Genomic DNA, 27,819 nt, shown 5'->3' on the forward strand with positions numbered 1-27,819 from the left:
TTTGATAAGTATTTGAAAGTTCAGAACTTGAAATCAAAAATTAAGAATTCATTTGTATCTATTCAGAGTTAATTAAAATTGCTTGTATCTTTGTATTTTTTTTGACAACTAAGTTTTAAGAAAAAAAAATTTAGAGATCGAAGAGACAAGTTTTTTACAAGGCACATGAACTAGTGTATATTAATCCATATTTTCCATAACCTGAACTGCCATCGTGTTGAAATCGAAAGCATATTCACTTTAAGAAGATTTTTTTTATTTTTTTCCTATTACAATTGGTTCTCTTTCGTTGTTCTTTACTATTATCCTGTATTATTTAGAGAAAATGTAATTTAGCTTACTCTGATATTCAATGTCTCAACTATGATCATTCTTGTCTTGCCTCATACGGTATACTTCTATCAATTCCTTTATTTCGGCAATTAGTTTTTTTTTTTTTTTTTTTTTTTTTTTTTCATAAGTTAATTTTCTTCTACGTGCGACAGAAAAATTTTAATACTTCCGGAAGAGAAATAATTCTGTTTCAGTATTTTATTCTTTGTATTTTTGATACCATTTCTATTCCAATTTATATAATTTGCAGCTTTATATTGAGATTTCATTTATTACTATTCATCAGAATAAATAAATTTCCTCAATTTATTGACTTGAAAGCTTTAACTATAAAATATATTATTTTGATTAAACACATCATATATCTGTTGCAATGCACTGCTGTAAATTTTTGATCGAGTATGAGTATAAATTGTGAGTTTCATTTAATGTAATTTTGAAAATGAAGCTGTGTAATTTCAATTTGTGACTGAGATTTATTGTTTATTTACTAACAATTAATAAGTAAAGCAAAATGTTTTTGAAAATGAAGCATCTTGATTATTTTCAATTCTTTTAATTAAGGATGCTTATAAAACTATATGAAGCCGAATACTAGATGCTTTTAGTGCCTTTGATAAAAATTACTTTCTTCTCAAATTTTAAACCTTAGACATTTTTTGGGCATTTTCTCACTTCTACATTTCATTATTTGATTGTAGTCACATGAAGGAACATGGAATCAGAAAAAGCCAAAGGTCGCATTCCAGACTTCTCGCTCTGATTACGATTGCACATCGTCCGAATCCGATAAGACGTTCATTGTTTGCATTGTATCATTTTTATAAGAACTCGAATCAGTCTCAATTAATGCTCTTCTTGGATGTTTATCAAGGGTAAGGGATTAATCCATCAATTCTTCAGTATGATAAAGGAGCAAGTGGCCTTGCAAACTCTCTTTCAGAGCTAATAGCTACTCCGTTTATATGTAACTATAGTGCGACATTGGTTCAACCTTACTTTTCGGATTTAAAAAAACTGATCTAGTATCATTTTTTAAATAAAAAAATTAGTTAATATGGGTTAATTGTTGCTATAATTTAGAATTGTTATTTTCAATATGTTTGCAAAATAGTCAAATGTCGGTGGGATTCTCTTTTTTTTATTTCAATTGTTTTTTTCAATGATTTTATTAATTCTTTGAAAGAAATGCGTAGTTCTTTTATTGCAAATTCTCGAATTTAAAAAATACAGTATTTGCAATGAATTGTTCCTTTTTGAAACCAATGAATCCGTAATTTCATTTAAATTCTGTGGTGTTTCAGACCGTATCTTCGAAAACACCGGAAGTTATTAAGCTGGTATTGCAGCTTGATTGTATTTCTTTTGAGGGCAACAGTTGTTTATGAGATGGCCGTACAAAATATTCCATCATGGCTGGCTGTATATAGCAGTCAGAAGGATGGAAATAAACATTGCTGTATTTATCTGTAATTTGCTTCAAATTGCAGTTTGCAGTCATCATGCACGGATGTCTGTCAATAAAGAAAATACGGGACTAAAATCATGGCTAATAATGAAACTGAGGACAGTATTCTCAAAGCGATAGAAGCATGCAACACCGCTCAAGCAATGATAGATATAAATGCGGAACATCTTGACGGATTGCGAACCCAGTGCGCTACCAGTGCAGAATTGACACAACATGAAATTAGAACGTTGGAGGTAAGTTTATTGCTGATTGATTTCTATTTTTATTTTTTCATTTGTATATTGCATTGCGGAATTATATTAACAGAATCTAGTTGTCGCAATGTGTAAATACAATGCATTTGACTATATTTATTTACTCTCAGTTCAAAATTTAGACTTTAAACGATTTAAATTGAATGTGGTGGTTTGCTTTATTTTAATATTAAAATATGCCTTTGATTGCCATACTCAATTGTTCCATTACTTGGTTATTCATAAACTTGCCACAGCCTTTCCATTTTTATATTAAATTTGAGACAGATTGCGTATGTTAATAATTTTTAAAATTTTCGAGGGTCATTCTTGCTTTTCTTAAAGTATGCAGGGTTTTTTTTTGCATTTGCTTAATTTTACTTGGAATTTAATTTCTTGCAGTAGACGACCGTTCATGGAAAACAGCAAGCTGTTGAAAAAAAAAAATTATCTTAAGAATAACAATTTATTGTAAGTTTATATATTTAAAATATATGTCGTCTGGAACATTGCATATCCGGAAAAATACTTTCCTCGTAAAAATTTGATATTTTGTATCACCTTAATAAATTAGGTTGCTGACATAAATGTTTTGTTATGAATTACTCTTAATTCCAGTTTGTTTGTTTTTTAAATGGGTATTGTCAGATAAATATGAATAAAATGAAAGTTTGTGTACTTGAGTATTAATCTTATATTACTTAGTACTAAAATGATGGTTAATCTTATATAACTTTTTTTCTTTTATGTTTATTTCTTGCACTCTTTATATAGTTTTCATAAAACTTATAAAAAAGGGGGAAAAATTTTAGAACTTAATAAATTTTCTATTCTTTATCTAATAACTATTCATGATTGTCATTTTTTTAGGAATATTTTTCTGTTTTTCTCAATAAGAACAATAATAATAATAAATGTATTTGAAAGTTCTTCTGCACCTTAAAATATTTATTTTAATCTATACTGATTTTATTTGAATAGCAATTTCAGTTTTATTAACAGAATAGCAAGATATTCAATAAAATGAATTAGTAGACAGCTTTCTCTCTCTCTCTCTCTCTCTCTCTCTTTTCCCAGTATATCTGCTGATGTTACTTATTATAATAAAAGTTTGCTACTTCTCTTATTGTTCAATTATTTTCTGTAATATTTAAACTGAAATACACTACAGTTGTATTCTATTTCCTTATCAAAAAATATTTCCATTATAAATAAAACATTAATTTTCAAAAGTGAATTGCAATCTGATTTTATTTTTGCATAGTATTTTAGTTTAATGAGAAATGAAATATAGTATCTTATTTGCATTGTTTGGATTAAAATAAATTTGTATGAGTATTTTTTGTTTTTCTTGATTGCAAAGTTTTTGGGATTAAATGTAACTGCTATAGTTTTTAATTTCTTTATACATTTTTAAAAATATTTCCTTTAATTATGAAGGTATATTTAAAATATCTATTAAAAGGAAATCATGCCAATCACAAAAATTAGAACATCATTACTCAAATTTGAAAATTTGCAGTGCAAACAAAATAATATATATATAAAAGGTAAAGATTTTTTTTTTTTTTTCTTTACCTTATGTATCTAAAAAAAAAAAATCAAAAAGTAACTTGACTCATTTCTGTTTAGAACATCAACTCTTAAATATATCACAGCATAAAATTGTTGCACTTTCTGCTTTTACTTAGAAATTTATTATAGCACTATTAAAGAAAATACAATATTTATTCTTGCTGGTAATTGCTAATATAACAGGAAGAATGTCTGTTAAAGACAATAGTCGCATCTTTATTCAATTAAATATGGATATAAATTATTATGTGAATTCTTTATCCTTGATTAAATTTTTTAACTGTGGATATTATATGTCTATACTATTAATCTGTTTTTATTTTCAGAGTAAGCTGATAAAATTATTTAGCCGGCAGTTAATAGCTAAACAAAAATGTCCAGAGAGTGCATCTTTACCAGAATTGGTTCAATATCCTCGCCTACAAAAATGGCTCCAAGTTGTTGGCCTGTGTCAAAACTCCATGGAAGTGAGTAATCTTATTTAATTTTCTCTAAATATTGAAGGGTAGTAAAAAGAAATTAAGTTTTACTATAGACACCTTTAATTTATGAAAATATTCTTTTTTTTTAGAATATAAGTACAAAAATTGCTACTATGGAACTGCTGCTAAAATTACCTGAGCAAGAAGTCAAAGATGTGATGCGTTTATCTGAAGCCAAAGATGAGGAGAAAAGAAGACTGTTAATAGCTCTTAGAAACTTAAAAGCTTATACTGGTAAATGAATTCTAATTTTTTTTTTTTTGTTTTTTGTTTCCTGGAACATATTTTGTGTTTTGGAGTATACAAGTCATCTATTTCTTGTAAATAAAGCTAAAAAATTTAGCAATATTAATCATTTACTCAAATAAAAATGTAAATATATTAATAAATTTTGTTCTATATAAGTTGGAAATAAACTGTTACAGAACAAAGTATTTCAGAACAAAGAATTATAATTAAATTTATTCTTATGATATTTGGTTGTAAATGATAATTATATAAATGAATTAATGCAGCCAGTTTCCAAAAATGTGTTGACTTCTATAATTGCTATGCATTTTTTCTAATGGATTACTTGGTTATGGTATCTAAATTAGTTGGATATTTAATCATAATTTCATTTATCTTTATTGTTTTGGAATTTTCTTTACTGATTTGTCTTCTAAGCTAGTTGTTTCTTTTATTTTTTTAAGAACGTCAAATACGAGGTGAAATGACTACAGCAGCAGACTTAGATTTACATTGGGATTCTTGGGACAGAAATTCTACAATAAGTTCTTCACCTCGAACTCACCATCAGCGACGAGTAGCTAGGTCTTCTGTACCTTCAGAAGAACTATTGAAAAGCACACCAACACATGGTCCTCAATCAGCGCCAACAAGTATGAGCTCTAGCCTCCATGGAGGACATCATTTAGGTCACATATCCATCTCTTCATCATCTTCTGTTATATCCTCTGCGCACCATGGACCTTGGTCACCTACTCTTAATTCCACACTCTCTCCTAATATCACATCCCCTCGTGAAAGAAGATACACTCCACCTCATACACCTCCTATGTCTGGTAAGAGGACTGAGGCCAAGAAGTTTCCAACTACTCCACCCCCAAGTAAAAAACATCAGACCAATCTCCTGCCAGATCTATATCCATTAACCAAGAGCAAATCCCATGAAGAGCATTTAGCCAATAGAATCGAATCTACAGATAACGTGATTCCAAGGTATGTGTTTTAAACATCTAATTAAGTAGATAAAATTTAAAACGTGTGAGTGAATGTATTTGCTTTAACCAGTAACCATTTTCTTTGTTTTCTCTAACTTATTTCTGTTTTCTATGTAAAAATCCAATTATTTATTATGCAAAGTTGCACTGGTACTTCTTGTTTGTTACTCGCCAGATTTTATATAATCTAATACTTAATTTGAATTATTTGAAAAATGTAACTTTAAGGTATTTTTATGTTTTATATATATATATATATATATATATATATATATGTAAGAAAGATGCATGCTCTATACACATTTTGGTGATGAAAACTTTTCATTCTTCTGGGAAAAAATTTATATAAAATATTTTATTATTTTGAAGTTGGGATGAGAGAATATTTATATATCTGGAGAGAATATTATTAATGACTTCCAAAATTGTTATTATTTTTCTTTTTCAAAATTGCATAAATAAAATGGATTTGAAAATTTAGATGGTACAAAATAATAAATCTAGTGAGTATAGAACTTAACTGAATTCAGAATGTTTCTTCATTGCCTACTTTAAAAATAATGCCAAGAAATAGTGTTTGTATGTGTTGATAATATGGAATCTTGTACAGTAGACATTTCTTGTGGTGATCTCTTTGGTCCAAACCAATGTGTGATCACTATGTTTAAATGATGAGTACAACTGAATTGTTTTAATAATACTTCAATTACATAAGAATATATGGCAAAAAAAAAATGAAGAAAAAAAAGACTTTATTTGTATTATTTATTCATTTTAATTAGAAAAATTGAAGGTACAAGATTAAATAAAATTCATGCATGTTTAATTTTTTAAGCTTTCTTTAAAAGAAATGTGATGAACATATTTTTTTAGCATCTATTGTATAATAAACTGTTTATATGAATAATCTTCATTGAAAGATACCATAAGCTATTGGAATAATCTTAGAATCTTCTGTCTTTGAAGAAGCAATGTTCCTCTCACATGTCTGTTCCTTTTCACTCATTTTGCATGTTTGAGTTGTATATCTGACAAGTGATGGATTCATCATAAAATTTATGAAAAATATCACAAGTCTATATTCCACTACATTTTGAAATACTTTTGTTTCCCCTGCTGGTACTTGCGTGTTAACTGCTTCCCGTAGTCATTTTTTTTAGTTTAACCTTATGTCATTAGTAAATATAGCTGATAGACTAATATATTGGGTTGGCAACTAAGTAATTGCGGATTTTTTTTAGAAAATCAAAGACAATTTTTTCATGGAACTAAATAACTTTATTCTATAATGTATTGTCCATTTTGATCAATGACCTTTTGCCATCTTTCAGGCAGCATTATAATCCCACGTTCATAAAACTTCTGTTTTTTATTTGCGAAAAACTGAATCAGGTACGATTTGACATCATCATCATTATTGAAATTTTTACCATTCAAGGAGTTTTGTAAAGATCGAAACAAAAAGTAATCAGATGGTGCAAGGTCAGGACTATATGGTGGATGTGGCACAACGTCCCAACCAAGCTCCAATAATTTTTGCCGAGTGACCAAAGATGCGTGTGGCCTTGCATTGTCATGTTGGAATACAACACCTTTTCGATTTGTCAATTCGGGCCTCTTTTCTTCAACTGCATTGTTTAATTTCGTTAATTGTTCAATGTAGACATCAGAATTGATCGTTCGGTTGGGTGGTAAGAGTTCAAAGTAGACAATTCCTTTGTAATCCCACCAAACTGATAACAAAACCTTCTTTTGATGAATATCAGCTTTGATGTTGTTTGAGTTGGTTCACCTGGCCTGCTCCACGATCTTTTCCGCTTGATATTGTTGTAAACAACCCATTTTTCATCGCCAATTATCAGTTGTTTTAAAAATGGATCATTTTCATTACGTTTCTTTAGCAAATCTCAGCTGTTAATGCGTTGCGTTAAATGCGTTTCTTTCAGTTCGTGAAGAACCCATGTATCGAGTTTTTGAACATAGCCAAGTTGTTTTAAGTGATTTTCAATGCATTTATGTGATACATGAAGCTTCTCTACAATCTCGCGTGTTGTACTGTGACGATACGAATCGATTATTACTTCGATTAGGTCGTCATCAACTTCAACTGGACAACCAGAGCGTTTTTCATCTTTGAGTGAAAAATCACCAGAACGAAATTTGGCAAACCAATTTTGACACTGCCATTCTTTTAAGGCTTTGTCACCATAAACAGCACATAACTTTTTATGAGCTTGTGATGCGTTTTTTCCTTTGCGGAAATAAAAAAGCAAAATATGACGAAAATGTTCCTTTTGATTTTCCATTTTTCAACGAGCGCCAAACGAAAACTACGCAACCGATCAAAAAACTTTTTTTACTGATTGTCAGCTGAATTGCCAACTATCAAATAACAAAATGTGTTTTACATTTGTACTACATCTGCAAACCTAAAAATTCAACTGAAGCCATCTATGAGTGAAATCTGCAATTACTTAGTTGCCAACCCAATATCTTGGCAGTCACTACCTATGATTAGTACGTAACTACACTCAAATCTTCTAATAATTTGGCATAATTTTTTGGTGTAACTTCCTCAAAGTTAAGAGAAAAATTATCTGCATTTTCCTTCATTAAAATATTGCTGCACACAATAGCTGTAACTATCTAGTTTTCTGTAGAAAAGTACAAGTGCTAAAAAATGTTTGGTGATGCATTAAATGTTTTATCTCATCCCTTATTATTTATTTGTAGAAATAATGATCCTAAAAATCATGGATTCTATATCTTCTAGATTATTAAATCCTTAAAATCTGTGTTTATTTTGTCTTTAACTTATGTGTATCTATTTTTGAACATGCAATTTTCATACTCATTCATTATGTGTTTCTGATAAATTAATTAGGTTACAGCTTAAAGATTGTTTCTATACAGTTATTATAGATTGGATGTATTCATGCATTATTTATAATATAAACCTTAACAAATTCACCTTTTGGAAAGTAATTTATTAATAATGAACATTTATTAATCTCTTTTAACACGAATTTCTTTCCAGTCAAAATGACAATGTTCCTCGTCGTAGATTAGCTACGGAACCAGGTTTGGAATCATCTGGATTTTATGGTCAAATATCTCCTCTAATATCATCACCAAATAGGTCTCCTCCTTTTGCAAGTCCAGATCAGCAAGCAGATGGATGTTTTATTGATGATTCTTCTGCTCAAGGTATATTAAACAATATAATTTATTATATTATCTGCATTCATTAAAAAAGTGTTTGCATTTTTCTTCGTAAATATTATTTTAATCCGAATTTTTACAAAATTAAAAATTATTTACTTCTACTTGTGAAAGCATGTTAATTTTTTTAATAAAAAAATATATAATAAACTTGTATTTGGATTTAGTATAGATGTAACACAGATTTTTTTCCATTTAAAAAGCTGTTTTAACTGCATATGCTGTTGATCTAATGAAGATGTATAATGTACTGTTACTGATATTTAGTGTAAGCATTATGTTTGACATGTTATTTTTTGTTAAAGAAATTAGATAAACACAAGCTTTATTTCCAGAGATCATTGTGTATTTATTTTATTTTTTACTATGTATTTGTGTTATTTGCAAAAGCATTTTATAAGAAATTTTGTCACCTAAAATTATTATTTAAAATATATTGTATTTTATTAGATGCATCTCTTTCCGCACCAAAATCTCCTAGACCTCATGGTATGGTCCATGCAATTCACCATAGGTAAAAATACAAATATATGTATATATTTAAAACAATATCTGGTATTACATTGTATTCTTATCTCTACTACTCTAGTTTGCAGATATCTGTATCTCTCTCTTCTTTCCTTTTGCCTAGATTCACTTCTTCTCTAAAAGTTACGACTTGTCAATTTTGTGAGAAACCCATGTTTTTTGGTTATAAGTGTAAAGAATGCAAGTGAGTATTTATTCATGAATTATTATTCTTTTTCTCCTTTTTGCCTAGGTTCAGTATAGGGGTTAAAATTTCATCTTGCGCATTTTGTGAGAAATTCATGTTTTATGGTTATTTTTGTACAGAATGCAAGTAAGTAGTCTTTCAGTTGGAACAATTTGCATGAAAAATGATTTGATATCTTGAAATCTATTTTACAATATTTCTGTATTTATTGCTCATGTCAGATTTATATATATATATATATATATATATATATATATATATATATATATAATATAATATAATATAATGTTTAATCAAGTTCAAATATTTTTTAGTTGCTCTATTTTTAATTGAATTAGGATGTTGCCTTTTTTTAGTACATAATAATTGATTAAAGATATTAGATTTTATTTTTGGTGTAAAAAAAAGCATGCAACAATTAATCATTTCAAATTATGAAGAAGAAAAAATTTAGAGACAGAGGGATATATTCTATTTGTTTCTATGTCATAGGAATATATATTAATTTCCAAACTTTTTTTTTCTTCTGAATATGAGACTTAAGATAAATAATGATAGATGCAATTTGGCTTTTATTTTTAATGTATATGTGATAAATTTATTTAAAGATCCTTTTCTTGGAACATTCATTAATTAGTTGACCTCATATAAAATAAAGGAAAAGAAGGGAGTTGATATTTACATTCCTGTAATGCATAAAAAAATAGTAGGAAAAAGGATGAATAAACATGTGGTGGTAGTTGATTTTAATGGTGAGCTGTGTGTGTGTGTGTGTTTTTAAAGGTTGATTTTTTTTTCTTTCAAATTATTGTACAATTCCCTGAATTTCAAAATTGAATGTAATTTTTGATCTACCTAATTTTAAAATAACTATTTCTCCTTAAAATATTCTTTGCATCATATATATTGATATTTGTTTCCTAGTCTTTCATTTGAATGCAAGAAAGTTGAAATAAAAATTGTGAAGCTATTGGAACACTTTTGTTCTACTAGCAAGAAGTTATTATTTTTGCTTCAGGCAAATGAAGTTACCTAGTTTTATTTAAATTTAATTAAAATTGAAATTTAAAATGTGACAGTAATAATTTATACAAATTTTATTTTCTTTTAAATTTAAAAAAAATTAAAGCTATATGTTTAAAATAATATTTTGCAAGTTATATTTTCTATTTGTTTTGAAACAAAATATGATTGCAACTCTTTTTTTTTTTTTTTTTTTTGAGGTCATAATATTATATATCATAACAAAACAAATATATCTCCAATTTTGAATGAAAGGATTCATATTTTTATAAATAATTTACGGTGTTGAGAATATGTTCATTGTTGTTCAAATATAATTTTCAGACTCACTGATCCCTTCACCTTAAATTTTGGAAAACCTGTTAAATGAATCAAATACACAAGTTTATTTTCCCCAAATATGCCTGTTTGAATTTTTTTAATATATGTGACATTTAAATATTGATATTGTTAATAAGATTATAATGTATATAAAACAACTTTTCGTCTTTAGATTCCGTTGTCATAGGGATTGCGTTGACAAAGTGCCTCCATCATGTGGTCTGCCTAATGAATTAGTAGATATATTTGCCCAAACAATGAAAAACGACGGTAAGTTTAATCATTCCAATTAATATTCCTTTTTTATTTAGTCAAAAAAAAAATTTACTTAACAGTTTGAGCTTGGAATGTAAATTATGAATAGAAGCTGATGATGATATGTTAGCATGTGAAAATGCTTTCAATATTCCTTTATAAAAGAGTTTTAAAAATATTTTCATTCCTTTCCCTTGCATATATTTGAAATAAAGATTCAGATATGGCATTGAAACTTGGATATATTTATATTCCTTTTTCTTTTTTTTTTTTTTTTTAACAGATTTTAATTCATCAGCATTCTGATATCTTCTATTCATTCTGTATTTGACTTTTTTACTATATAAAATCAGATTTAATGTAAAAGAATTTAAATTACACTTGATTTTTAAATACATACAGATTTTATTGTTGAAATTAATTTAAAATTTTTCGGTATTGGAAATATTATTGTATAACATTAGTCATATTGGCAATTTTTTTCCTTCTCAATTTTAGAAAAACTTCATAACCTAATTACATAACTTAATTTTTGTATGAATCAGGGTTGTCACTGCACTGGGAAAACGCAAGGGATTTAAAAATTGGCAGGAAAAAGCAGGAAAATTTGAAAAATTTTCTAAAAACTGGGAAAATACAGGGAATTTTCTTATTTAGTTTTTTTCCCCCCATCAAAAAATATCGATCTCTAACAATTGCATGAATAAAAGATCTTAGTTGCAACTTCCAAAAATGAAACAATACCATTTGCAATTGCGCAATGTGGAAACTCTCCCCATTTATTCTGTATAGATTGTTTCAATTTATGGCACAATTGTTCTTTTTCAATGAGACTCCCAAATTGCAGCCAGTGAGCGTGTGCAAGAGTTTTGTAACTGTGTAAACAAACAAAATGCTTTTTTTCTGATGGAAATAGAAACATTCAATCTGCAGATGCAGCGCAGTGGTGTTTAGTCTAATACATTTGAGTTTATTGAATGGTTTGTTTATTAATTGAGAAACTGTGAGCTTATTCAAAATAGGTTAGCGAACTTTTTTTAAAAGAACAATGAGAGGCTCAAATACCGTATTTAATACCAATTGGATGGATAAAAGAATCCTGCTTTTGCTGAATGGGTTCAAGAAGTTCTGTAAGATACAAAAGAAATCGATACAAATAATAATTAAAAAAATTTGTATAATGATAGCGTTGTGTGTTTTAATTCACCCAATTCCTTAATGTTGTGCGGCTTACAATTAAAGAGCATGAGAGGTTATATCTCCCTTTAATATATGTTTTTTCTTACTAAACTCTAAGTAATAAATAAAGAAGTTTTTTTTTTTTATGTAAATGTCTGTTATTTTATGTGATGTTAAATTGTTGCTGCCTCCCCTTTCTTTTTTCAGTCCTTAAAAGCCAATGTACTGAGTAAATTGATAACTAAATGCTTTTAAAATTTCAATTCAGTTCATAATCCTGATTTTTAGACTGAAAGAAAGTTTCTAAATTATTGAGGACTTCATTATGAGACAAACTAATATTCAGAGAAGAAAAGTTTTTTGTGCTAAAAAATTAAATAATGAATTATCAAAGGATTTCTCTCATATTTAATTTAAGCAACTTTTCTGTTTTATTTTATGTTGCCTCTTTATTTATTATCTGAATCACTGCTTTTTCTCTTCTGCAAGTAAACTATTTTCTCTTTTCAGAAAACCGGTCTCCTATGCCTTCAAGGAATCTGATAGCCAGTCCTGGAAATGCAATGAAAAGTGAAAGTGCTCGTGAGCGCAAGTGGTCTCGCCAGCAGCAGCAGTTGATCAGCCTTCCAGCTTTTCCTGCTCCTGATTCCTCATCAAATACATCATCTTGCAACTCATCCACACCATCTTCTCCTGCTCTTCTCAGTGCTGCTCAGCAGACGCCGCCAGCTGCTGCTCGCATTCATCAGTTCCAATTCCCAGGTAATTTATCTCGTTATAAATAGTGTTAAGTAGTGGAGTAAACAGCATTTACTTGATACCCTTTTTAATCAGTTATTTATTTTAATTACTACATATTTCAATTATTGTATTCATTTGTGCATATTCTATTTTTTAATCACTTCATTTTATTCCAGTTATTCCAATTAATTTTTTTTCGCTTATCCTTTAAATAATTATCCAGAATGATTTCTTTATTTTCTTTTTATGTTTTCTAAATGAATTTAAAAAAAAAATTTAGAATGAAATTAACAGAAATTTTATGAAACCAATAATAAATTTGTGTGTACAAATTGTTAAAGTATATTCTTCACAAAAATAACTATTTAAAAATTACTAATTAATTCACTAATTATAGATTTTTAAAATATAACATTTCTCAAAGATAATAGTATTATGTTTTTGTTTTTTTTAATATTAAAAAAGCAGCATTTTTAGTTTTGTAGTACTTTAAAGTTCATAGAGATGTTTTTATTATGAATGGTAAGATTATTTTTTGCCTTTCAGATGTAGATACTAATAAAGAAATAACTTTAGAAACTAAGCCTTTGGTTGATAATGAAATGGTTGAAACTCAGAAATCTAATGACAGTGATAAGACTGTTGGATCTGGAAGTGTAAGTTCATTTTTAATTTAAAAGTCTTTAAAAGATTAATGTTTTTGCAGTCATGTATTAATTTCAACTAATACTTGGATATTAAACATTCTAGACGGATTCTGAAAAGACTTTAGCTGGCCGTGTAGATTCACAGGATAGCCAAGTATCTGACGTGGATCCTAGTGAAAGATCATGGCCTAGACAAAATAGTGTAAGTAGGCTACAATACATTTTCATTGATATTTTAATTAATTGGACATAGGAAAAAATATTTTTTTTCCCCTACTGTGTATTCAAGAATTATCTTAAGAGTTTCATGAAATCATTAATATATTTTTCTGTCTCTGTGTCTTTATAAGAAATAAGCTTATTTTGTGTAAATTCCCCTTCCCTCCTTTTTACATTGCACAGTTTGGTCTTAAATTTTGTATCATCCATTTGTATAATTTCGGTCCATTCTTGTAAAATTGCTTATTCACAGATTGTATGTTTTGTCTTATCTTTACTTTTTTCATTTAGTGCATTGTCATGAATATGTTTATTACCAAAATTACCATACTTTTCAATAAATACTATACAACCACCTTTTAATGTAGCTATCTTTACGAGAATGGGATATTCCATTTGATGAGCTTGACATCTATGAGGAAGTTGGAACAGGAAGATTTGGAACTGTGTACAAGTAATACTGAACTTTCTATTTAATTATTAAAAATAATATTAAATAGTCAAAATTTGAATATTTAAATATGATCAGTGTAAATCTATTGTTTGTAGAATGTTGCCTGTTTTTTAATAAATTAGACGCTCTGAATATAAAAATGACTTTCCTTTTCTAGTATTGTCTGCAAATTTAATTAAATCAATATAAATTATATCAGATGAAATATTTTATTATTAGAGATTGAAATTAATTTCTGACGAAAATGATGATAAATATAAAATAACCTAAATAAAAGGATTACAGCAGCAAAAATAAGCAAGTATATCATTAGAAATTATTTTATTTGCGAGACTTAAATTACATGATACTGATTTATGTGCTGCATTCTTTCATTTATCATTTGATTCTGGAGAATGAAGCAGTATAAACCAAAGGTTTGTACATAGAATAAAATATTGAAGCATGAAAACATATGTTTGGATAATTAAATAATTTAGTAGGCAGTTTAAATCTTATGAAAGAAAATAACCATGCATTGGGATCATGAAACATGACTTTAAAATGAACTTGCTATAGATGACATTTTCTTTGTACAAATAGCAAAAGGAATTATTTTCATGATGAAGAATTATTTTTATACTATGTAAATTAATTATATAAATTTACTAAGGGGATGTTTAATTCATTTATCATTCATTGATAATAACAGTCCATTTTATTGGAGATTATTGATTCTGGGAAAAAGAATTTAAGATATTTTACTGCATAATAATAACTTCTTTGCTTCAATTCAAATAATCCATTCAGTAATTTTAAAAGAATCATACAAAAAAACTTACTTTCCTAGAATAGAAATGGCAAATTTGTAGGATTTTAAAATCATAGCAATGTTGTTCTAATATTTTAATATGGAATATTAGATCTAAAAATCAACATCAAATAAGGGGAAAATTATCTTAGGAAAAGTTTAAATCCAGGTTTAAAGAATGCAATTCAGTCAAATTTAATGGATCTGAAACAAATACTCTTGTATATAAAATTAGGTTTGATTAAATAATTTAAACTTTGGATAAAAATGGTGATGTTTTTAATATTTGTTGGAAGGTAAAAGCAAAGATATATTCATCAATACAGATATAAGGCAATTAATGAAGAATAAAACATTTGAGGAGAAAATAAAATTAATTGGAGAAACACCAAGAGTTGGTACCTAGGATATCACTCAACATTTTTTTTAGAAAATTATAAGCTTAATCATGCAACTGATAGTGGGAAAAATGCTATAAAACTTATGACAGGGTTTTAACATAGGCTTTAAGGTACAGCTTTTTTTCTCTACCTCAAGTATTTTCTTGAAAATCTTAATAAATAAAATGCATTGAAAGATGTTATAATAGATACTAGAATTTGAATATAATTTAAAATTATTAATTTGTTTTTGGATATTTAATTTATTAAGAATTTTTTTGTTTATAAATTATATCAAAATAGTGAATGTTTTGTTCATTGGATAAACTGATGGTTTTAAAAATCTCATATTCAGAATTTTTAGTTTCACAATTTTAACAAAATCTATATAATAAAAATGGATATTATTTTTGACAGCGACATAGCAAATCGATAATTTGCATAAATTTATATAAACCCCTTTCAAAAAGTCAAATTTTCTAGATCTGTATTTTTATGTCAGCTGGTAAATGAAACTTTTAAAATATGCAAGTTTTGGAGTCTGTATAATAATATAACTATTCTAAGATCTGTCCAATTTCATTGTTTTAAATATGCATTGTTAAGACATTTTACTGCATTCTTTTAATTTAATATTCAGTGAAATGAACTTGCTATTGCAGGATTTTATCTCATGGAATTTTAAGTTGTTTTTTAAGTCATATTTTTTTAATTTTTTTTGAAATTATAAAGTCAAAATAGGTAATATTTAATCAATTAAAAGAATTGTAATTAGAATATTTTTGCCTGCTTAAATTTATATGTAATTAGTGACTTAATTATTGATGCATATCTATTTCTAATTGAAAAAAATTAGACATATTTCATTCAGATTTATGAAGCTGTCTGTGCCTGAATTTATTTGCATAATTTTTTAAGTGATACACATATTTTTTACAGAAAAGTGAAATTTTTTGTTCATTTCTTAATTAGCTATAATTAAAATGATTTTGATGTCAAATCAATATAAATTTTGAAAAATCAATACTTAATGAGAAATAGCAACTTTAAAAAACTTAAGCAGCCGAATCCATTTTGCTTTTAAAAAAATTATATATTAAAAATTAATTCATTGGATATTATGATATTGATAATGGAATTTTCAGAAACTGCAATAAACTTTTATTCTTCAAATTGTCATTATTTTGTTATCAGAAATTATTAAACCTTTTTTTCTGTAATTATATTTTTTAAAATTTAACAGGGGAAACTGGCATGGTAGTGTTGCAATTAAAATGTTGGATATGGATCATGTAGATGACAAAAAAACACTTGAAACTTTTAAGCAAGAGGTATTTATGAATTTTTTCAAATGTTTATAATTTTATTTATATATTTGAAATGAGATGTTAAATGGATATTTTTAAATCTTTACAGGTAGCAACTTTTCGAAAAACACGTCATGAAAATTTAGTTCTTTTTATGGGTGCCTGTATGAAACCTCCTAAATTGGCAATTGTTACAAGGTGAGACATATTGGAACTTTTTAAATATTAGATATTTGCTTGTATTTAAAAAAAATGTTTATATAATATTCTCATTATTTACATGCTTTCATTTTTTAAAATTATGATTATTATCCTGTGTTTCCTAGTTTAATCTATTATAGCTTTGGGAAAAATTATAATGATAGATTGTGCAATTGGTCAATTTGATTGCTTGAATATTATATAATTGCTTTGGTTTAAACTTTGCGATTTCAAAAATTAAACATGTTGAGCTCTTTTTCATTTAATGTTTTTTAAAGTATATAAATTATTTTTTGCTTGCATATTGCAAATTCAATTAAATTGCAAACATTTTTTATGAATCAATACCTTTATAGAGGATAACATCGTATAATTTTTCACATGAACATTCCGAGAAATGTTTTATCTTAGTGAATCACCGAGGTCTTATAGTTAAAAGATGCCTGGAGTGGGCTTCAGGCTCAAAATGCAGTTCCACTAAAGATCTTTCATGCATGCGAGTCTGGTGCATATTAAATCTGGTTTTGTAGATCAAATATTTCCCTGCTGTTTTGTTCTGTGGAAGTTTGAAGAAGGGACTGTAATCATTAGTATTATGTAACTAGGGTTTAAAACTACAATGGTCTTTCCTATAATAACTCATCTGTTCCTTTAATAACTCATTATGTTAATACAACTAAATGTCTAATTTGAAGAAAAGGGCTTTGTAAGTATAGTTCTTCATAAGTTTATCAGAAAAAAAAAATTTAATATATATAAGAAGCTATGATATCACTGCTTAAAATGCAAATAAGATGCCACAAAAAATTTCTTTACAAAATTGACAAAATCGATTGATTCTTTATCAAGCCATAGTACCAATTATTTTATTCTAGTTAGGTAAAAATTCCAGTACCCACTCATTATTTAACTACTTGGCAGCTGTCTTGACTTCATCGTATGAGATAAACCTTGTTCTTGATAAATATTGCTTCCTTTGTGAAAAAAATCAGAAATCATATCAGAATTATATGGGTCTGTTGCCACACCTCCCACTTAAAGCTGTATATCTAATCTGGAGTTTGTCAGGCAGAAGGGTGATCCCATTCTAGTCATTTTATAGTCTTTAAAAATTACAGCTGCTTTTGATATTAAATTCTACAAGCAGAAGCATATTGTTTTTAGTTTATATATGCTCTTATATACTAAACAGATACATTTCACTTCAATGCTAAACCATTTTTTAGTAAATCTGAACATTCCAGTTCCTATAAATTCATTAGAAATTTTAAAACTTTACAAACATCTATACTGGAATAATTGGTATCATTTATTTCAGATTGAAAACTATATATATTCATAAAAACATTGCTTTAAGTTTCTTCTATGTAATAAAAGTTGTCTTATAATTTTATTCAAGATCTTTCTTAATTTGGAAATGATATCTGGGTACTATCAAAATCAGCTATTTGCAAATATTGTATTCATCATTATTGACTGTTTTATATTATTTGTTATCAGAACCATAATTATGTTGTATTTTTTAGCTTTAATTCATTTTTCCCTTCTATATGACAGGGTGTGTAGCATTATGAGAAGTGCTTAAATATGAAAAACATTTTTAAGCACCTTAAAAGTGTTTAATTTTCAGAAAATCTGTTCAGGAAATCTGTTTATCTGTCCGGCTGTTCGAATGTAAGTTAGCATGATAATTACAAAACGTCGAGAGCTAGATAATTAACATTTGGTATACAGATTTAATATCTATTGTATAAACGTCTGCCAAATTTTGAGCCAAATCCAATAGGGGTTTACTGCATGTTAGTCTGTTCTTTCAGAAATATGTAAACTCGATAATGTAGTGAGTTGAATATATCAAATTTGGTATGTAAATTTGTGACAACTAGTGTATTTTTGAGTCATTTTTTTGTTGTTGTTGTTTTGTTTTAATCAATTGCGAAGAATGCGTCTAAAACCCAAATCCATTCTATCATCAATTTCATGGCAGTTTTTCTAGTCGTAGGAATTCTTCAGTTCTTAGCTTTATACGATTGCAAATAAAATTACTTAATAGAGTGAGTTAATGTAGGAGGAAACTTACTCTTGCCATCCCAAGCTTGTTAGATCTTAATTGTTGTTGCTTGTATAAAAATCAAATGCAAAAGTTGTAGTTATCCTGAGCTTCTACATCACTATCGACATTTTCAGAAATGTTGTATTTATCTGATGTTTTATTTTAATTTTAAGAAATGTCAAAAAAGCTTACAGATCTTTATTGTTAATCTTATAAAAGTGGACTTAATTTTTTTTTTTTTTTTTGGTATTTATAGTTTTTTGATTTTTGTGATCATTTTTATACTTTTGTCAAATTTTAAAAAAAATAGGCATTAAAAATTAATTTTTAATTTTTTTTCAATAAAAATTTTGCATTATTTTTTAATAGAATAAAAATACTATACTTAGAAAATGCATAGTTTATGTCTGCATATTTTACAAAGGTGCTTAATTTTAGGAGCTAAAGTGCTTATAAGTACTTGATTTTTGCAGCAATTTCTCATTACACATCCTGGTATGAAATACCTTTTTAATAGTATCTTATGTAGCTCTTGTATCAAAAATACATTCACTCTTGTATTTTTAATATAAGTACTGCAATAAAAAATTAGAGATTTTAATTTCTTATGTCATTGAGTTGTCTAATAACAATTGCACAAGCAGAACTGCACTGTAAAAGCACAAAATAGAAAACAATAAATCTTTAGTGAAAAGTTAGTTCTTTAATCCTTAATACTTACCATTTTATATGAGGAAAGCTATGTTTCTTTTTAATGTCTGAACCAAGCACATTCCATTATGCTCTTTTTTTTTTTTTTACTGTACATAATATGTATTCTCTCTTAATTTTTGCCTGGCATGTACCACCAATTAGCCATCTTTTTTTGTCCTCTCTTCAATTTTGATTTGTTTTCTAGCTAATGTAAAGAATTTAAAAATAACTTTTATGTTCTTCATTAAGCTATATTTTTAAAACCTTTTGCTATATGTATATATATTTAACAAAAATTGCTTAAATAACTTTTTACTGATTTCTTGACTGTTTTCCTTTAGGGAAAAAAAGGTTTTTCCCTGAAATTTAATTTTAATTTATTGTTATCTTAAACTTTTTTGTTTCAAACATATTTTGAATGAAATTTGCTGTATGTCATAGTTCAAATTAAGTGTTATTGTGAAACACACGTATTTCAGAGTGTATCCATTGTTCCCAAGTGTTTTGCTCCTGTTATTATCATATTTTTATCCTATCCTAGTCTTTATATCTCATTATAATTTAGTAGGTTTTAAAGGTAATTGTCTAAATCACTTTTGCATAATGCAGTAAATGGTAATAAAAGGCTATTTTCTTGATACTACTCTTCTTTATTGTAGTATCAAAACTGATTATATTACTCGCAAACATCCTTTAAAATTGCTTTTCTGCTATGGTTTATATCAGTTTTTTTTTTTTTTTTTTTTTTAATTGAAAAAAAGTTTCTTTCTAACCCCCTCAAAAATTTGTTAATTGAAAGTTAAGAGTATGACTGTATATAATGGAAAATGGAAAAAAAAAAAAAATTAGTTTTAAAAAACTATTTCTTTTTGCATGTGGTGTAACCACAATAATGGCAGTTGAATTTATTAAAAAGTGTAACAAAACTAAAAAAATTTGCATAAGTTGTTGATTAATTGCACTTTAACTTAAACATTTAATTCTTTGCTGAATTTTCATACTTGGAAGTGAATTCAAATTTTTATCATTTCAAATTTTCAACTTTTTTCATTGCTATTAATAATTTATTCCTGCATTTAATTTCAATTTGTCGGTTTCTTTGTTTTTTCCTTTAGTTTATGCAAGGGAATGACTCTCTATACTCATATTCATCTCCGGAAAGATAAATTTAATTTGAACCGGACAATCACCATAGCTCAGCAGATATCGCAGGTATGTATTTTTATTTGTGTGTGTGTTTAAATTTTCAAGAAATTGCAATAAGATAATGTGATAATATTTATAACTTTTTTACAGGGAATGGGATATCTTCATGCTAGAGATATTATTCATAAAGATCTTAAAACAAAAAACATTTTCTTTGAAAATGGCAAGGTTGTAATAACTGATTTTGGGCTATTTTCAGTCACAAAATTATGTCATGGTAACAGGTGAGTACAAATGCTTAAAATCCTATTGATATATTTGATGATTAATTCATTGAAAAAAATTTTTAAATATTCTTTTTCTTTATTAACTTTATTTTTGTCTATGTAATTACTAAGAAAGTATTACCTAAATATATAGAATTTTGTTGAGTTTAAATTGTAAAAGTGAATTCGTATGAATAATTTTAACATTATAGTTTGTAAAATAGCAGTTTAAGATTAAGCATTTAGTGATTTCGTTGGACTTTTCCAATAAAGCCCGAATTTCTGCACCAATCTTATTGGTTTATTGTGAAACTGTTTAATATTTTTAAATAAACTTTTCAGAGCAATCTTACAGTCATAAAAAGGCTGTAAAATATAGGATATTTACAGACTTTGTTTAAAATATGCTGATCTCGCTCCACCATGAAATTCCAATAATTCTTTTTTTGCATTGTATTTTTATTTTTTTAATTGAAATTTTTAATTTTCATTTGAAATTTTTCTTTTCTACCATTTTTATTATTATGATAAGTCTTCTTAAAATTTTACTTAAGTTTTACCAGAAGATATTTAAGTCTCATATGCATAAATTTTCTAATATGAGAACTGTAAAGTGAGGTTTTAATTGAGAATTCAGCTTACTTTTCATTGATTAAGAATTGATGTACCTCTACCTCTTGGTGCTTAGTGTTTTAAAATTTATCAAACTCGTGAAATATCAATCATTGTGTAACAAATTGTTTGATAATTTCTCATCATTATTTTAAAAATAATCATTTATATCCTTGAAGATGTTTTACTTTTTTATTACATTAATCTGTATTTTCCAATTAAGAAATGAGTTTTGAATGTCTTAATAACTTAGTAATGTTATATGTAATTTACACAAAAATTAATAAATTGGAATAAATTAGGAAAAGAAATTTATATTCAGAATCTATATTGAGAAATGGTGGGTAATATTTTGATTTGAAATGCAGTGAAAAAGAGAAGAGGAATTTTGTGATATGGCATACAATTGTATTAAATTTGGAGCTATTTTTAAAGCAAGAATTAATGGTCTTCACATAGCACATAGCATTTCATAATTTCTATAGAATATATATAATTTTTTTTGATAATGAATGAAATATGAATAAACAAAATTTTTGTATAATGTTTTCTTGAAAATTATACTCTGATATACTCTGCCATTTGGGCTTCCAGACTTTATTTTGTGAAACATTACCAATTCATATAATTCATACAAATTTCTGGAACAATCCTAAATGTGCTATTTCTATATTAAGAAGGTCCTGTGAAAATTAATATAAAATAAAGCTCTTTTATAATTTTTTTCCTTGCAGTTTTATTTACATGAAAATATATATTTTCAAAACTATTATTTTTCTTAAAATTGTTATATTCAAAATGTAAGATGAAATTTTTCAGAATAATTAAAAGATTCTGCATAATTTAGGAAAGGTGAATGGTTAACTATACCTAAAGGCTGGCTTTGTTATCTGGCGCCAGAAGTCATTCGTAGCTTAAAAGCTGGAAGCCAACAAGAAAATGACAATTTGCCTTTTTCTAGATCCTCAGATATTTATGCCTTTGGGTAAGTGTATAGGTCTGCAATCTAATACTATCATCTGATGATTGTGTGTATTTCTCAAAGTTTATAAGTAAAGCTTTTTTTTAATAAAATATTTATGTTATATTTCAGATTATGTAAAAACCAAATAGTTATTTGTGCATATGTTGCTTCATGTTGGAGAAATAATGCAAAAACTAACTTCTTCTCAATTAATGAATATATATATAATATTGCCTTATTTCTGGAAGCCAAACAGTTTTGCTTCTCATTTTATTGCAAGAAATAAGCTGTAAAGATATAAATAAAACTCCAACTTCATGTACTTTTGAATTGAGAAATGTTAATGTGTAAATTTTGTTATTGAATTGAATAATGGAATATGCTGATTTTGGCAGAAATTAACATTTTTACCTATTCCTCCCAGCGATTATTAAAAAAAAAAGTGAATGAAGAATTGGAATATTCTCTCACATCGGTAAAGTACATTTCAAAAAGAATATTTAAAAATTAACTGTTGAAATAGCATTTTATTGAGTGGAAGTAAAAGTAAGACTATATTCTTTTGGTGAAGATTCATCATTTGGTAGAATTTACATAACTTTTTTGTAAAATTGATTATAGAAAAAAGAATTTACTTAACAAACTTGGTATGTTAACTGTTTTGCTAATTTCTCTATTCTGAAATTTTAATAAATAAATCATTTAATTATCAAGCAGCATTGAATTAAAATAGAAATAAAATAAATTACTATCATTGGTTTCATGTAATAATTTGTTTTCAATTCTGCAAATAGAAGAATCATAGCTTCCTTTTTCAAACCATGAGATAGAAAAGACAAGTTCAACCCCCAAGTCTAGATTTTTCACTTAAGCAATCTTTTGTTATTATTATTATAGAAAAATTTGGAAGAAATGCAGTTTTCCCATATTATTTATTTGGTTAAAAACCTTTTTATTAATTTTATTTTAATTGAAATATTTCACTCTATACTATGTAATTTATAGAGTACTAAAAATTTATGATCTGATTCATGAAAATATTGATATAGTAATTGCTCAAAATCAGCTTTTATCTGCAATTTATTATTATATATTCTAAGCCTTATGAATAAATAACTTCATTTTTTAGAACTGTATGGTATGAATTGTTGTGTGGCGAGTGGCCTTTTCATGGTCAACCTTCAGAGGCCATTATTTGGCAGGTTGGTAAGGGTGTGAAGCAAACCTTAGCAAATATACAAGCTTCTCGGGATGTTAAAGTAAGTTGAGTTATCATGCTTATGAATATGTAAACTGAAATCAGTTCAATGGCTTTATTTCTTGAAGTTTATTGAGATCTAAGATATATGTTACTATGTTTAAAAGTATTTTTTGTGCATTAGTTATATTTTATTAGTTATGTAAACTCATTGTTATTTACGCAAAAAATATGTATATTGGCTGCTTATTTTATCTGTAGCAAAGAGGTCAAAATTTTGATATGACATTATACTGTGGGAATAAGCTTTCTTAAGGAATTCTTCAAAGCAAGATTGCTATTATCTTTATAAATGCTAGTAAAATCTCCACTCTGTCATTGATAAGTTTAATTGCAGTTTGTTTCTTTAACATCTTTGCATTTTATAATTTTACTATTGTTATTAGACTTTCTTTAATGATATTATTGTATCTTAATGGGGTAAATTTATCCAAAGCATGTAGTTTATAAAATTTTCATCACTATTTTCTTGTCAAAAGGTGATATGGAGATATAATTTTGAAAAGTTGTTAATTTTATAATTCTTAAATTGAATTTTCCAATTTTATTTGTTGTCATGAGTTGGTGAGTCACTATATGCTAAAAGTAGATGAACAATAGCTGCGCTAATGCAAACATCACTAAAAATTGTACATTCTTAATCCCCTCCCTTCTAAAATAAGGAATGATTAGAACAGCAGTATGTTAGATACAGATACTTTAGTACCAATGATAAATGGCACATCTCTGTCATAACTCTTAAGGTATAATAATAAGGCAAATCATCTTTGAAATACGAACAATATTAAATGTTGTTTAAAATTAAAATAAGTAATATTAAACAGAATTTTGCTTTAAAAACTAGAAAACTTTTATAGAACTTCTAAAAATGCTCAAGTTATTATAATACTGGTGTTTATAAAAATGTATCATTGTAATAATGTTTTTTTAAAGGATATCTTGATGACTTGTTGGGCTTATAAAGATACAGAACGTCCTGAGTTTAGCAAAATCCTCATGATGCTTTCACGCCTTCCTATGCTTCCAAAGAAGCGACTGGCACGAAGTCCGTCGCACCCCATTCATCTGTCACGGTCTGCTGAGTCCGTTTTCTGAACAGTTTGTGATTTTTCAAAAGAGAGTTATCAACTGTATGTTATATTTGCTGTGTGCATTTGTATATATTTAAACAGTTTAATGTGAATGTTGCATTACTCTTGTGGTATCAGATTCAAGGACTATTGCCATTTGATTATCATTCTTCTGTGAAGATGTTTCTCTTGGGTATTGAAAAACACAATGCAAGTTTCAAAGTTTAGTCAAAACACACACACATATATATATGTGTCTATACACATATATACATTCCTAATATGCATTCATGTGTCCAATTACTGATTTCATATTAATTTCATGGTTTTCTTATATATCTTTAAATATTAAGTTGTTTTATAAATACTGTTAATGAAGCGAAACTGTAGTATTTCCCGATTCAACAGATATGTTTACTTTTTGATTGACAGTGTTGCATAAACTTTGTTTTAAATGTTTCTGGTTTTAAAATTTTTGGAGGAGAGAGAATTTTTTAAAAATAAACTCTAGATCCTATCTGCTAATAAAGGAAGTAATGATAATAAGACATTTTATTTGTCTATTTTCTTAAGTTTTATAATTAGTTAACAAATTTGTTTTTGTTTCAATAATTTTTACTTTAAAAATTGACATAATGCAGTTCTTGAAATCATATTCAACTTTGTGTACATGATGAACTTGTGACTTACTCAATGTCCTAGCCTTTGGCAATAGTCCTGGAATATCGAGGGATTTGAATTTAAGAAATAAAAGCTCAGAGAACAATTCTAGGAATGATGCTGCAAAGTAAATTGTGAGTGTGTTTCGACTCTCTCCTTATAATTATTATTGTAAAAGAACAATTATTTTTGCCTGGAGGAAATATATATATATTATTTAAACTGCTACTAAATATGTGTATATATGATGAATGTATGTGTGGGATTTATTTATTCTTTAATTCTACTAAAGCTTCAAATATCCAAAATGATGGTTGAGTCAGCCCATTTATTTAGGAGGAAAAATTTTTATGCCAAATATTGTAACATGGACTGTCATAAATTAAAGCTATTTTTATGACAATTCGTTTATATTATCGAAACAGTGATTTTTATTGAATAAATAAATACAAACTCTAACAAATGAGTTGCAAATTTCAATCAGTCGAAATACGTCAAGAGCATCCTTTCCAAAATGTTATTATATTGTTTACATTAGAAAACTTTATTTAGCTTAGAATTTTGAATGCATTTTTTGATTCCTTGCTCAAAGGCATCCTTTTGTTTTGCTTTTTTTTTTTTTTTTTAAATTATGGGGGGGGGAATTGTGCATTTGCTTCTTATAATATCAGAAGCTCATTCAATTTCAAGCAAATACTTCTGACAATGTGTATTGCTTTTACAATGAAAATGATGTAGAAGTGTTATATCAAAATTTTAATGGAAGCTACACTTTTAACTTTTTTTTATTTACGGTAAATTATTAATGAATTTACTTATTGCACTTTATATAGCATAAGAAACAGATTGTAATGAGTTTTAAAAGTATATTAAAACAAAGGTGTGTAAGTTTTTTTTTTTTTTTTTCCCTCGCAAAGGCATATTTTCTGAGAAATTTTAGATTGGTTAATGCTTTGAGTATTTCAGCTCTTTTGTTGATAACCAAATTTGTTGTTTCTATTTTGCCTTCCAAGTAAAAATATTTTATGAAATAACAATTTTAAAATGCATATATTTTATTCAAAAAATCACTGTATTTTTAAATTTCTTGTGTGTATCAGATTTTGAATGATAGGTCTATTAGAGCTTTGATTATATTACACTACTACTTTAATGTTTGTTTAAAAATGTTTATTTTTTAAACTTATATGCATTTACCAAAAAATATAATACATTTAAAAATACCAAAGGTACTAGTCACTGTGCTGTATTTTTCTGCACTTGTAGTTTTGTGTATATAAGTGTATATTTCGATCATTTTTGTATTTTCATTTTCATACTTATCTTCATTTATATATTATGTTAAAGGACAATCATGTGATTGTTCCTGTAAGTAAAATATTTGTTCATATTCATACAGTTAAAAGAATTTGCTGTTTACATATATGTATTGGTTATCTCATTCTAATATATTGGATTTGTTTCTACACATATTTTGAAGGGTGTTACAAAATAATTTAGATTTTTTTTTTCAATCAAATAAATCAAACAAAAAATTCTAAAAAAAATCAAACAAAAAGTTTCACATTGCTTGTTATGTAATAAAGGCTTAAAATCTTATTTTGTTTCGAAAATAAATCTAATTGTAAATTGGCACAAACTTTTTAATATAATACTGAATGAGAAAATTTTTACTCATAATTTAAATCGTATTTGTAACTTTCAAGATTGTTAGCAATTAGGCAAAAATATTTTGTATTAAATTTGATTAAATGAATTTCATTGGTGAATCAGAGACAAATTAATCAAAAATAATTATAAGGTTGAGTTTATCTTGGTATGTTTCAAAATATAGTTAATCTTTCAAGTATTTTATTTGAAAAGTATTCAAGTATATATTAAATCATTTATGTTAATTCATTGTGCATTAAATCTGATTATTTTAGATGACAATGTGCAATTCTACCATTTTCTTAAACATTTTTAAGATCACAACACATAACTCAAATGCTTGCCCCTTCAAATTATTTTAAAGTTGCATATATGATGAATAAAAGTAATGCAATCTTTAAAAAAAAAAAAAGCAGGGAATGATGGCGGAGTAATATTAGGAGTTATAGATATCGTGTTTTATTTGAGTATGTGTGTGGTGGTGGGGGGACTACCGAGATAGTGGAAATGTATACTTGTCATGCATGATAACCTAACCATACTTCTTGCTTTAGGACTAAACGAATTAAGCTCAATTTCTATTGGATCTAATCATGAAGCATTACTAAATCTTTTAGATTTGTGTTTCATTTCATTCTTCCGGATATATTAATTTATTATAAATAAATTTTGTAAT

The 27,819-nt window shown here is 26.8% G+C and overlaps 1 protein-coding gene across 1 annotated transcript; it reads left to right on the forward strand.

Annotated features, from left to right (window-relative positions):
* Positions 1–1,583: 1,583 nt before the first annotated feature.
* LOC129971313 (kinase suppressor of Ras 2-like) lies at positions 1,584–27,555 on the forward strand. Its single transcript, XM_056084944.1, has 19 exons — positions 1,584–2,037; positions 3,939–4,079; positions 4,184–4,328; positions 4,787–5,315; positions 8,355–8,524; positions 8,990–9,053; positions 9,171–9,251; positions 10,771–10,868; positions 12,543–12,794; positions 13,320–13,429; positions 13,524–13,622; positions 14,008–14,093; positions 16,507–16,594; positions 16,680–16,768; positions 20,633–20,729; positions 20,814–20,947; positions 22,389–22,526; positions 23,635–23,764; positions 24,697–27,555. The coding sequence occupies exons 1-19, from the start codon at positions 1,879–1,881 to the stop codon at positions 24,856–24,858; spliced, it is 2,772 nt and encodes a 923-aa protein (XP_055940919.1). The 5' UTR covers positions 1,584–1,878; the 3' UTR covers positions 24,859–27,555.
* The last annotated feature ends 264 nt before the right edge of the window (positions 27,556–27,819 follow it).

Source organism: Argiope bruennichi, chromosome 6 (assembly GCF_947563725.1).
Source record: "Argiope bruennichi chromosome 6, qqArgBrue1.1, whole genome shotgun sequence".
NCBI lineage: Eukaryota > Metazoa > Arthropoda > Arachnida > Araneae > Araneidae > Argiope > Argiope bruennichi.

What these genes read in the sequence shown, in the direction of transcription:
- LOC129971313 (XM_056084944.1), top strand. Translation starts at nt 1,879, where the DNA reads ATGGCTAATAATGAAACTGAGGACAGTATTCTCAAAGCGATAGAAGCA. An exon ending in ACAGATAACGTGATTCCAAG is followed by an intron (nt 5,316 to 8,354) that starts GTATGTGTTTTA and finishes ATTTCTTTCCAG; the next exon opens with TCAAAATGACAATGTTCCTC. An exon ending in TCAGATATTTATGCCTTTGG is followed by an intron (nt 22,527 to 23,634) that starts GTAAGTGTATAG and finishes TTCATTTTTTAG; the next exon opens with AACTGTATGGTATGAATTGT.